Source organism: Pholis gunnellus (assembly GCF_910591455.1).
Source record: "Pholis gunnellus genome assembly, chromosome: 3".
NCBI lineage: Eukaryota > Metazoa > Chordata > Actinopteri > Perciformes > Pholidae > Pholis > Pholis gunnellus.
The window spans coordinates 5,153,130-5,166,237 of record NC_136529.1 but is presented as its reverse complement, the minus strand read 5'-3'; the positions used below and the strand labels follow the sequence as shown (position 1 = coordinate 5,166,237).

Sequence of the window (13,108 nt, the reverse complement as noted above, 5' to 3'; positions counted from 1 at the left end):
CATGAAGCTACAAAAGTCTTCCAAGTAAAAAATCCCCCCTTCAGGCAATCTTCCACATCCATGGAGCCCAAATAGCAAGCGCACTAGTGATTCCTTTTAACCCCACCTCCCAGTCCTCGGTCCTGCCTCGTTCTCTGGTTCATTCAAATGAAAAGAGGAAGTAAATAACTCTAGATTCGGCTAGTAGTCCATTTTACAGCCTTAAGGACCTAATCATTTAAATAAGGGCTATTCAAGTGATGCTACCAGGGAAGTTGATTTACCTCAAAATAAACTATCCGCTCATTTCCAGATCTCTTTTCCAATCCCGAACTCTTTCAATATCAGTCTCTGGGAAGAAGTCTTTTGGGCCCAATGGCATTATGTGACGAATCCGAAAGTTCTAACTCCACTGTTAGGCCACTTTGTCAAATTTGCTTAAAGCCCGGCAATCTTCATGGGTGCTTGGAGCAAACCCGCCCCAATCGGGGGCTTTCCGTTTGTTTGCTGGAGACGGTGTATCTCCACCGTTTTGGTTTGTTAGTAGGAGGACCCAAATGCAGGACACATACCAGGATGCAGATGAAGGTTTATTGCAATGATTAGGCCTATTGTTGATGGAGATGGGTTGAAGAAAGGGGACGTGAGAATGGGGAATGGCTGGACGTGACCCCACACACACACACACACACACACACACACACACATTTACACATATTTACACAGATTGCACCTGTACCATCTCCTCTGTAGACAAAATGCCAGTTTGTATGTGTGCACATCCTGAGAAAATCCTCTTCTTCCTTCTCTGCATATAACAATTGCCCTCCTTTTTCATTCATGTTATAACTGATGTTTGAATACATGAATATGTGCGCATCAGTAATAAAGCCATTATTTACACCTTCCATAAGGTATGCTCAATAAGAATGTGGGACCATGTACAGAAAAGGGTATTCATGATAGCGCAAGGGCAGCTTAAGATAGCTGGCGGCCATATGTCCAACTGTTTGTAGTAAAAGATTCACGATCTGTAAACGTCGGCTGAACTCTTCCCCCTACCAACCTACAGGACGTCAGTAAACGCATGTCTCTGCCCATGGACATCCGCCTGCCTCCGGAGTTTCTCAAGAAGCTGCAGCTGGAGGAGAGTGAGGACCCGCCGCTCTGCAAACCTCTCAGCCGCATGTCTCGACGTGCTTCGCTGGTAAGTGCTTTACATCACTACGTATTTGTATAGCCATCATATATAATCATGTTGACGGTGGTTATACTTCACCTCATATTCACCTCTGTAAGGCCGGTTTGTTTATCTCATCTTACTGAATATACATCTTGTTGCAGCAACCATTCTTGGCTTCTTGTTTGTTTCACAATCCATTTGATAGATTACCCTTGAACCAGTGAATATCCCGGCTCATATTACAGAGCAAATTTCCTCTCCGCAAATGACTTGTGTTCTTATCTTGCCTTCCTGCTATTATTATATCCTCCTGTATTAATATTATTATGAGGCATCAATCAGGTTGATTCAGTGAAGGAGGATTTGCGCAATCAACTAATGTTTGCCAATATGATGCTTTGACTGTTCTATGGTTTAGAGGAGAGAATCGTAACAAATCGATCTGCCTTTTTTTCTCCATGCCTCTAGTCCGATATAGGCTTTGGGAAACTGGAGACATACGTGAAGCTCGGCAAACTGGGTGAGGTACGTCTCCACCGATTACTCACACATTCACCTTTTAACACGCGGTCGATGCCGATGGAAACTTGAAGATAGAGGCCACTTCATCGGGCACAGCTAAGGCATCTCTCTGGTGCATAATGCCGACCGTATGATAAAGACTCGCAGACAACTTGTGGTCAGCAAGTTGTCTGTGAGTCTTTATCATACTCATGAGGCTTATTGTGAGTCAAGACACATTTGGGTTTGTTTACATGCTAAAACGAGACTAACAACAGTATACCCATGGGTCTTGCGTTAGTTGGGATGCAGCACGAATAAAAACACTGCATTCACACTGTGTGCTTTTTTTTTCTCCTTCGAGGGCTTTAAAGATTGCACGACACAGCACCTAAAAACCCACAGGATTTATCTGAGAACAGCTGTTGCCTCAAGGAGTGAGGAAGGATTAGTGATAGAAGCTGTGTGCCTTAGTCCCAGTCACAAGGCTCAGCAGCAGATAACAGCGGTGGCAAGTGGAAAAAGGAGAGAATAGAGCTGCTTTTGTAATCGATTGTCACGAATGGTTCACAAAGGCACAGTATGGTTGATATGCGGTGGAAGACACATGTGGCCATTATAAAAGTACCTTGTTTACCACTGTTCCTTTTATTAATATCCGGAGGGTTTTTCCTCTATTTTCATCTTGCAACACCTACAGTCAACATAATGACTGAGGAACTGTCAGCAGTTCAATACCAGGATAAATAAAGGATAATTATGAGCTGGGATAAATCGATAATCAGAAATAATCCCTGAGGAAATAAATAAGCATTGAATGAATGGATTAAATCCAAGCCTGTTTGAGAAGCTTGCATTATGTCATGTTTTGAGGCTACTCGTGTATCGCAGAGGTCAAAACTTCAAACCTCATTCAGTCAGCTGGAAATAAATAATGTATTGCAATTTATGCTTATTTGCTATCAATGATGAGAGGATTTAAATCAAATTAACTTGATTATTCTGTGGCTAGTAATAGAAAACAATGACATACCTGCGGGTATTTGAGTAGCAGCTTGTTAGAATATATTATTATCAAAATGTCACGTGTGTGTGTGTGTGTGTGTGTGTGTGTGTGTGTGTGTGTGTGTGTGTGTGTGTGTGTGTGTGTGTGTGTGTGTGTGTGTGTGTGTGTGTGTGTGTGTGTGTGTGTGTGTGTGTGTGTGTGTGTGTGTTCATAGGGGACGTATGCCACAGTGTTCAAAGGGCGAAGCAAGCTAACAGAGAACGTGGTGGCGTTAAAGGAGATCCGGCTGGAGCACGAGGAGGGAGCACCTTGCACTGCTATCAGAGAGGGTACACACACTCACTCACTTACCGCAAGCTAGTATTGCCCATGTAATCATTCATCATAATGTACATAGTGAAAGATTTTACCTTTTTAGAAATGAATTATTCTGAGTTGTAGAAATCTCCCCTTATTCCGACCTGTATTCATTTAAACTTCTGTATCCAAAATCCATACCTCATAGTGGAAAAGTGACAACATTAAGTATACTCCAAACAGTCAGTATGCAAAACAAAACGCTGCTGATGGACACTTTTGTCCCACAATGCAATGCGCAAATGAAATGGCTGGGAATATTTAAAAGTAAATGTAGATGGTGGTGAAACAGCTCCAGGAACAGCTCATAAAACAACTAAATATTAGATTTTCAGGAAAACATTTTGCTGTATCTTTATTAAGTCATCTTTATTAAAAGTTGCAAGGTATTCCTGGCTAAAACACTGCAGCTCCTATCCACAACAGCCAGCTACTGAGGCCAGTGTATTATTATGTCAAGTGTTTGGACATCGTTATGATGAAAATGGATCATTTTGTAACTCGACCAAAAAACATGAATCTGTCCATTATTTTAATAGTTCAGTATTGTATGCAAGATAACAGGTATGTTTCTGCATGGCAGTGGCACTAATAGGCCATCACTCATTTTCGTTTCCACATTTATGTTTAAAATAAAAACGTCAATTTGAATAGCTTGTATGCATGATTATCATGCAATTAAGACAATGTTGATATCGGCATTGGTATCAGCTGACAAGGTATATTTCTAAATGGCAGTGACACGGCCCCCCTACTCACTGTACCTTCACATGTTTAAAATAAAAACATGAATATATCAACCTGTGTTGAATAGCTTAGTATTGAATGCACAATAAAGAGGTATGTTTATACATGGCACTAGGCCCAGCGTAAAATAAAACACAATTGTATACAATATATATATATATATATATATATATATATATATATATATAGTATGGAGTCCATCTCTCTATCAGTTTGGGGGTCCTTGGCCTGAAAAACGTTGAAGACCCCTGTTCTTGAGGTATTTACAGGATTTCCCAAAGATGCAGCAGCCGAGTTTAGACTTGAAATGCAACAACTCCTCTCTCTTCCTGTCCACCCAGTGTCCCTACTGAAGAACCTGAAACACGCCAACATTGTCACGCTGCACGACATCATCCACACCGACCGCTGCCTCACTCTGGTGTTCGAGTATCTTGTGAGTACAGCATCGGCGGCTCGGCACGCAGGTGTTTTCGAAAAGGTGTTGACCACACATAAATGGACTATGGGTAGATTTTGATGAGTGTGGACACTGTGGCTGTTGTGTCTAACAGGACAGCGACCTGAAACAGTACTTGGACAACTGCGGGAATCTCATGAGCATGCATAATGTCAAGGTGAGCAACCCGCATGATTCAGGTGTCAAACACTACTGACTGTGTACCAGAGAAATTGACTCGTATTGGTTTACATCTCTGCAAATACATCAACCCAACACGTACCTCATACCTAAAGGACCATAAGGACAGAAAAGGTTGTTTGCCAATGACTCCCAAAACGACGTCTAAGACCGCTCTATCTAACGTTTTAAACACGTGGTTAAAGTTGTTGAACGGAAGTACTAGGATAGGTTTACGAAAAAGAGCGTGGTTTGGGTGTAAATAAGTATGTATGCTACATAGTTCATGTCATGGTTACATACTAACGATGTGAAGTACATTTTGGTTTCACATGGCACAGGAACAGCAGTATGGGTAAAAGACCTGTGTTTCTTTGAGCCATCCTACTACTCCAACCTCTTCCTTCTGTGGACCTCGTTGCTCTTTATACTACATTCCCTCACTTCCTCCTTTGCTCCCGTCATAATTACTACTGCAGCTGGAGGTAATGCAAGTTTTAAGACACTCCTGCATTGGCTTCACTGGGCAGAACCGGAGGTTGCCACCTGGCCGAAACGCAAACGTTTAAGCAGAATTCTTTTCAGGGCCTTTTGTGTAGTGACGATGGAGGCCTGGAATCACATTTTTAGAAGATTTACTTTGGGTTTCAGATTCAGTTACAGGCTTTCACAGGCAGAAGGAGTTAAACCAGATGAGGGTAGACTTGTATTTTTTAAAATACATATTCCATTGTAATCATAAAGATGTTTAATTTTTGATCCTCGTCATTTTCTTTTTTTACCCGACAGATCTTTATGTACCAGCTGCTGCGTGGTCTGTCCTACTGTCACAAGAGGAAAATCCTCCACAGAGACCTGAAGCCTCAGAACCTGCTCATCAACGACAAGGGCGAGCTCAAACTGGCCGACTTTGGTAGGAAAACAGCCCATTCATATAAAACATACATGAACATCAATAAATGCAAAGGTGGTTGTAAAGACGCAGACACTTGGCAATGAGAGAGCAGATTTCACGCCACAAACGCTTTTCTATTATATTTTACTGCCACTCGCCGATCTTCTGTCCCCACTACTTTTGCACCCTTACTTGCTGTATCCTAGCAACTGTGCCCCTCTCTCTGAGTTTTCTCAATTTTGAGCAGGAAGTGGGTAGATAAACCCACCAGCATTCCATGACTAATTAAGTGATAGTTTTGACTCAACAGCATATGAGCTGATAGAGGGACTAATCCAACAGTTTTCATGATTAACACAATGTGTACATTTTTGGGCGATTATTATGAGCTGTGACTGACCACACCTCATGAATGTTAGCATATTTACAGTTTTACCCCACTATATGAGAGATGTGGAGACACACAATACGTGTCATTGTGAAGGAATTTTGGTACAAAGGTAGTACCAAAGTGAGTAACACTTTGCTGGAAGGAGAGAATACAGCAGCTCAAGGAGACGGACCTTCAGTTAGTGGTGCTGTAGCAACACAAAATCAGACCTGATCCCAAGGGGACTGCCCTCTGGGACCAGACACTGGCTTGACCTGCTGTGACTCCCGGTGGTGGGGTTTAAACTGGTGGAATGCTAGGTGCTACAGCTAACCGAAGGTCCGTCTACTGGAGCTGCCACCTGCTCTCCCACCGGGGAAGTGTTATCCTGGTGGCGGGGAGGATGGCACAAAAATACTAGTTGTTTCCATGTAGGACAGACAGACAGGACGCTACAGTTACTCGCTATCGTCTCTTAAGGTACAAGTGGTATCACACGACAGGACAGGCTGGGACTAGCTTAGTAGTCATAGCCATTTCAGTATATATATCTCTGCAACACAATGCATTAATGTCTTTGACATAACACTGTCACCTCTTCCCGTGCAGTTGATAATGTTCACTTTGATGTTTTAAATTAAAGTTCTGGCCGGATCTCATTGCACCTTCAAATCCTAACCAAGTTGTGTTCTTCAGGTTTGGCGAGGGCCAAGTCCGTCCCCACCAAGACCTACTCCAATGAGGTAGTCACTCTATGGTATCGACCCCCTGACGTGTTGCTGGGCTCTACAGAATACTCCACACCCATCGACATGTGGTGAGTAGATCAATATGGATATTTGATGATTAGTAGTCTAACATGTACTTGCCTACCAACACAGTGCCGCCAGCAAATGATAACTCAGGCCTTGAGATATTGGTTAGCATCAGGTATCGAACTCGGTAAGATGGATAGCATCTTTCTGAGATTATTACCAAACATGAAAGCTGCAGGAAACTCTACAACTAATCAAACTGCCAATGCATACAAACAGGGAATTAAGCAGTACAGCAAATTGTGCAAAAATAAAGGTATTGACCCAGTCAGAATATCACCAGTGTTAAACTTGTTTTGCAAATGCAAAAATCATGTAAATTACGGTTATTAATTGTATAATTTCCTGCTCAAAGCGGCTGCTGCCCCACCATTTCTTTCCCACCTCGGTCATCACTGAGCGTATTGTTGAGCAGCACTTCAGTCAGGAGTGAGGAAACATCCTTGCCATCTTTGATATAACATGATTTACTTTAATGGAAGAGAACTCTGTTGGTTGGAGAGTATCATTTTTAAAGTCTGCTGAGTTTATAATTTTAATATTTTTAACATTTCTAAATTACGGGACGTGTTTTTTTGCAGGCCTGTGATACGTAGTATGTGGCTAATTGTTTGCGATGTAGGCTATATAATGTTATAATTTATCATTTTTTGTTAGCCATACCATGTCATATTGCTGTTTTTGTACAAGCATATTCATTTGCAAGTTAAGAATTAATATCTAAAAATCCATATGTGCAGAAGTTTGCCATCTCTGATTAGCCTTCTGGTCGTTTTAACCCTCTCATCTGACCTGGGGAAACTGACAACCAACAGGCTCAACAGGTTGAGTTTTACTTGGTAATCAGATGAATGTCTTACAACTTGAGGATCATCCAGGACGCCCATGAATCATTCATGCAAAATCTCACAGGTTATTAGCAGGGAGGTGAGTCACTAGTCGTACAATGGAGCCTATCTCATTCGAATCTTTCCCTCTGTATTTATGCTCATTAGCAGTCTGCCATGGCTAGAAACTCGCACAGCTCTGGCGAACCACCGAGGATTAAATGTGGCTCTCTAGCTGCACGACGGCCCTTTTATGAGCTCACCGAGCTACACGTCCTCTTATCAGACCACAGGGAGCCTTTTTAACACGCCGTCCTGCACGGAACAAAAGGCTGCCCACTCACGCCGCACATGTTTGCACTTATGATCAGCGCTCTTTGAAGTGTGTGTGTGTGTTCTGTGTGTGCTCTTGTTGTTTTGGTCCTCCTCCCTGCATGTTCACCTCCTCCCTGCTCTTTCAGGGGCGTGGGCTGTATCATGTACGAGATGGCAACGGGTCGTCCCATGTTTCCTGGTGCAACAGTGAAGGAAGAGCTACACTTAGTGTTTAGGCTCATGGGTAAGATGGCAGTACATTATGATAATGTTCTACAGGCCTGGCTATGGAGTAAGAACAAGTGGTAAAAAGGACCGTGTCAGTGACAGCAGACAATTGTACATTTATTTGTCTTCCAGGCACTCCAACAGAAGAGACCTGGCCTGGGATCAGTAGTAATGAGGAGTTCAGGTCTTATCTCTTTCCTCAATACAGACCACAAGCTCTCATCAACCATGTGCCCAGGTAACACAAACAAGTTTTATACCATGGTCTGGGTGAATACTCGATTCTAATTGGCTGCAGGGTGTCCATTGATTCCTGATAAAGGACACCTACTAAGCAGTTCCAGTGAAGCAGTACTTTATCTTTTTATGTAATGTCTTGTGCTTCAGGCTTGTCTCATCCAACATTCGTAGCAATACCTTTAAAAAATGATGCGCCGTAATCCGTATATACATTTTGTGGGATATCCCGTAATCTTGAAACAGACAGTAAGTAAAGTAAAAAGACAGTTAAAGCAGAAACTGGGCGGGCTGGATTGGAGGTGGATCATTCAGCCTGGAGACCGCTGTTAGTTGCCCATGAAACGAGAAGTCAGCGACGATCTTTACCTCAACCTAACTAAGTCGTTTTGTTGCCTAAACCTAACTAAGTCGTTTTGTTGCCTAAACCTAACTAAGTAGGTTAGTTGTCGAAACCTAACTTAAGTCATTTCACAATCTAATCTTAAACCTAACCGAATAGTTTTGTTGCTAAACCTAACTGAGTAGGAAACGCACAAAAAATGAGGAGTAACCTTTCAAACGAACCGTTGTATGAGGATACGTTACGTTGCTTTGTTTGGTCGTATTTCTTATTTTTTTACAAGTGTACTGCTTTTATACTATCTATGGTGTTTCTGTTTTCTTACCATATTTGTTGTATATGTTACATGTTTCAATGTTGCTTTTATGTTTCAGTGAGCTAAACACAAATTTCTATTCTGGTGGATAATTAAGTTGTATTCTAAAGAGCCGAGAAGGGAGAAGGGTATTCGTTTCTCCATTTAGGTCCATCATGAAACTGATGTTGCTTTTAACAAAAAAAAAATCAGCCAGAGCATTTTGGGCATCATTTTGGGGTATTTTCAGCGTGTAATCGTTCCCCAATTAGTGATAACTGAACTTTTTTCTTTGTCTCCGTCAGGTTGGACACAGAGGGGATCGACCTGCTGTCTGCTCTGCTAATGGTATGAGACGAGAGCACAATGACCTTCACTCCCCCGGATACGGGGCAGAACTGAACTGTGACTTCAGGGACGGTCTAATCAGCCACTTTTGTATTGTGATTGCAGTATGACACCAGAAGGAGAATGTCCTCTGAAGACTCTCTACGACACTCCTACTTCCTGAGTCTGGGGAATAACATACTTAATTTGGCAGACAGTAAGACATAAACACACACACACACATACACACACACACACATACACACACACACACACACACACACATACAATGTGAACACATCTTTAAAACCTCTTGGGTGGATTTGAAGTCCAAAAGCTTTTGGCAACTCTGACTGTGAACAGCAAACTTTAATTTTACTGAAAATGTGCTACTTTTCCATTTCAGCTGTGGCCTTTCTAAAAGCCATAGTTGAACCGTGTTTTGTTAGGTCAATTTGCATATTCTGATCAGAAATTGCACAGAAAGTGCACATTCCTAGCACAGGAAAAAAAGGTAAATAAAAGGTCTGACAGAACACAAGGTTTGTTTTAAAAGCTCTGGGTTGTAGTCGGTATACAAAATTTTCGACCTATTTTCTCCTCCTCTCCTCTTTACAAGAGGGTTCCCCGTTGTAACACAGATAAACCCATACATGAATACAGAGGAGAATGTACAAATATAAAGACAATTTTAATCTGTTCTTAAAACACAGTGCTCTTTATTATTCAACATTTTGAAAATAGATGTTTTTTGCCAAGTTTTGCACAACAGAACCCTCGCTAAAATGTACACCACTTATCAAGGGAGAGGCTTCAGCTGAATGCTGCAGGGGGTGCAGTGGGACACGCAGCTTGCAAACTAAATAAATACAACGGGAATTACAGCTACAATGCCTAAAATAACCAGAATGGAGAAGAGCACATAGTTTGGCGAAAACAGTGACAATAACTAACAGTCTAGGACAGCTTGCTCAAGCGGCCATAGACGAGACCAAACTGCAGTGAAAGGCAGACAAATGGCAAAAAAAATAATGAGCAAACTGCAACTAAAAGTAGGGCAACTAAATAGGAAATAACTAGAGGCAGGATAATAAGGCAACATCAATCGAGACAAGACAAAAGTCTTGGCTGACTCCCCACACCCAGTAAAACAGCCAGGAATATCCCTGCACTCAATGGCTCAATCTCCAAGCCTGATACTTTGACATGTCCGACACACAACCCCAAGAACAAACCTTGAGACGGGATGAGATAAACCTGTGAACAACCTTCTCCAGATCAAGGAATGACACAAACCGTTTTCATTTTGGTGATATTACATAATTGGTACAAACAGGAGTGGAAAACCTAATTTACGTTGATGTACTGTCTTTTTTTTTCTGTGCTCCTAAGTCATTCTCTGTCCCCTCTTTGTTTTAGCCGCTTCAGTGTTTTCCCTCAGAGAGCTCCAGCTCCAGAAGGACCCAGGCCACCGCAGCTCAGTGTTTCAGCCTCTAGGTAAGGTTCCTGCCACGCCATCGCAACGCAAGACATAGTATATGACCTTACTACGAGTCACCGTTATTGCAAGCCACTCATTTCTTCACATAATGGGCAACTGGAACAGCTCTGTGCACTGTGTTCTGCGCATCAATTGGGTACAGCATTAGACTTGGTAATGAGAATGTGGTGCACAAAATGCATCATGGGTGCATGCACGTTTGTTTTTCCTTATGTTATCATAGTCGATAGTTTCATATTACACATGATAAGCCTGACAAATTAAAAGGTGTTTAGTCTATAATTATGGGATACAAACTTTGTAAGTGTGCTGAACTGCCTGGGATGTAACAGATTTAAAAGCAGCTCTGTTTTTGTTCCGGACCACAACATCTGAAATGTTGACGAGTTTGCAGATGTACTTTGCTAATTAGCAAACCTGACCTTGTTTACTGTGACACAATACCACAGATAAGAGTCTGTCACGGGGTGTGGTGGCAGACCCAAAAGCAGGTAGAGACCAGGGAGTACGAGAGTGTAACGGTTTTATTGCAGGGAAGACAAAAAGGGAAAACAGTCAGGGAACAGCAGGGAAATCCAAAGAGGGCGAGGGTGGGATCCAGGCAGGACAGGCAGACAAGGGAAGCGGGAGGATGAACCAAACAGCAGGAACAGGAAGTCAGGGTCAATGCAATGAAAAAACACTTGGGAAAAACCTCTGAACTAGTCTCTAAAGAGAGCAGCCAAGAATGCGCAAACTACCACGTAAGTTGTAACAACAATCTGGTGAAGCGTGGATGAAGAACCGGGGTAGATATACTGTTGAGTGATGAGTTGATGGAAGGCAGCTGGGTTGACTGGGCAGGTGAGGTGAATTGTAATCAGGAGGAAGCCGGGAGGAGACCAGGTGGGAGCCACGCCCATACCACACACACAAACACACACACACACAAACACAGGACAAGCAGGGAAGAGGAGGAGGCATGGCCTAGCTGTGACAGCCTCAGAGGAACTGAAAAGAAAAATAAAATAAACAAGGAGTTGTCTCAGTGCAAATTACTATCACCCATTTATATACTCTAATATCCCTTCATATACTTAATAATTCTAGCTATATCTTTATTTTTAATCTGGTTAGGCTCATGTAAAGCTTTAACACCTAACCAATAAAAATGACATGGGGAAAAAAGGTTTCAATTGGTACCTGTTAACACTGAGTAATCATCATTTTCAATAAGTGTTTCAACTGAAATTTGCCCCTCTGCAGGTCGAGGAAAGAACCGAAGGCAAAGCATCTTCTAGAAGTCACAAGGGAGGATTAGAGCCGCGCAGTGACAAGACCACAGCACAAAGGCCAACACAGCTCAGCACATTTGCAAGCATGCTCACCTGCATGTACACACAAACTCATTTGCACTCACTCATTTCCAAGGCAGCTGACCATGGAGACACACGTGGTTTCTGGAAATATACTTGTACTGCATTTGACTGAGCTGAGATACACTCTCCCTTCCACACACATAGCCTACAGTACATATTTGCACACATTTGCACACATTTGCACAATCAGCGACACTGAACACGCTGCCATCACTTAGTTGCACACACCAGAGATTTTTTTATCCTGCTGACCCACACACATGCATTTCAGCCCAAGATCTCAACGTTTAAGGCCCTAAATAAAGCCGTTCTGCATACACATATACGCAAGCTTGTGTAATTCCCATCCAGAGCACACCAAGGGCTCTAGCCATTTAACGTAGCTACCACATCTGGAGCCATCGTCCAGTCTCAGTTGTAGAGACAGAAGGGTTGTGGTGCAAGTGGAGATCAGTTCAGTTAAAAGTGAAGACTAATGGGGACAGTTTGTTTCCAAAATGTGCTCAATGTTTGTCGTACTAAAGTTTAGGCTTGTTTCTACACAACCCAATTGCCAGATAAAGATGTAGGCACTGTACGTTTCTACAAACCAGGGGATACGTTGAACGTCGTCATTTCGAGACCAAAAATACATTTCATGAATTTGTTTCATATCAGCCTCATATCACTCTTGCAGAAATGCATAATGCCACGTTGTTCACGTTGTGAAATGATTGGTTAGGTTCAGGTAACAAAACTACCTGGTTAAGGATAGAAAAAGATCATCAATAATAATGTAACGACGTAACAACGAAACCTAACAACGAAACCTAACAACGTAAGCTAGCAACGTAACGTAATGACGTAAATGACATAACGTAATGACATAACTAAACATAATAACAACTAACGTAACAACCTTAACAACATAACTACCGTAAAGAAATAATAACCGCCCTTAGCAGACTTTCTTACGTAACTTTTCTTAGCAACCGTTACGTTACATAATAAGTGTAAAGTCAACGTTTTCTTTTGGTTTCAGGACACAGGACACAAACAGTTATCTCCTGAATGAAAGTATTGTGATTGTAATGTAGTAACAACATAACAACATAACGACATAAGGTAACGACGTAATGTAACAATGTAAAATGAAGAAACTTAACGACGTAACAAACTTAACAACATAACTACCGTAAATAGATGAACATCCGCCCTTAGCAGAC

At 42.1% G+C, this 13,108-nt stretch overlaps 1 protein-coding gene across 1 annotated transcript in view; it reads left to right on the top strand.

The window, feature by feature from the left end:
- The window catches only part of cdk18 (cyclin dependent kinase 18), a gene marked incomplete at its 3' end in the record, with an annotated part of 40,111 nt that extends 28,286 nt beyond the window's left edge, over positions 1 to 11,825 (top strand). The window contains exons 4-16 of the mRNA XM_079156820.1: positions 1,052 to 1,186; positions 1,631 to 1,687; positions 2,884 to 2,998; positions 4,115 to 4,209; positions 4,328 to 4,390; positions 5,182 to 5,305; positions 6,354 to 6,474; positions 7,761 to 7,858; positions 7,975 to 8,080; positions 9,023 to 9,065; positions 9,171 to 9,261; positions 10,464 to 10,541; positions 11,791 to 11,825. Coding sequence (XP_079012946.1) covers positions 1,052 to 1,186; positions 1,631 to 1,687; positions 2,884 to 2,998; positions 4,115 to 4,209; positions 4,328 to 4,390; positions 5,182 to 5,305; positions 6,354 to 6,474; positions 7,761 to 7,858; positions 7,975 to 8,080; positions 9,023 to 9,065; positions 9,171 to 9,261; positions 10,464 to 10,541; positions 11,791 to 11,825 — 1,161 coding nt within the window. The remainder of the gene's footprint in view (positions 1 to 1,051; positions 1,187 to 1,630; positions 1,688 to 2,883; positions 2,999 to 4,114; positions 4,210 to 4,327; positions 4,391 to 5,181; positions 5,306 to 6,353; positions 6,475 to 7,760; positions 7,859 to 7,974; positions 8,081 to 9,022; positions 9,066 to 9,170; positions 9,262 to 10,463; positions 10,542 to 11,790) is intronic.
- Positions 11,826 to 13,108: the final 1,283 nt, after the last annotated feature.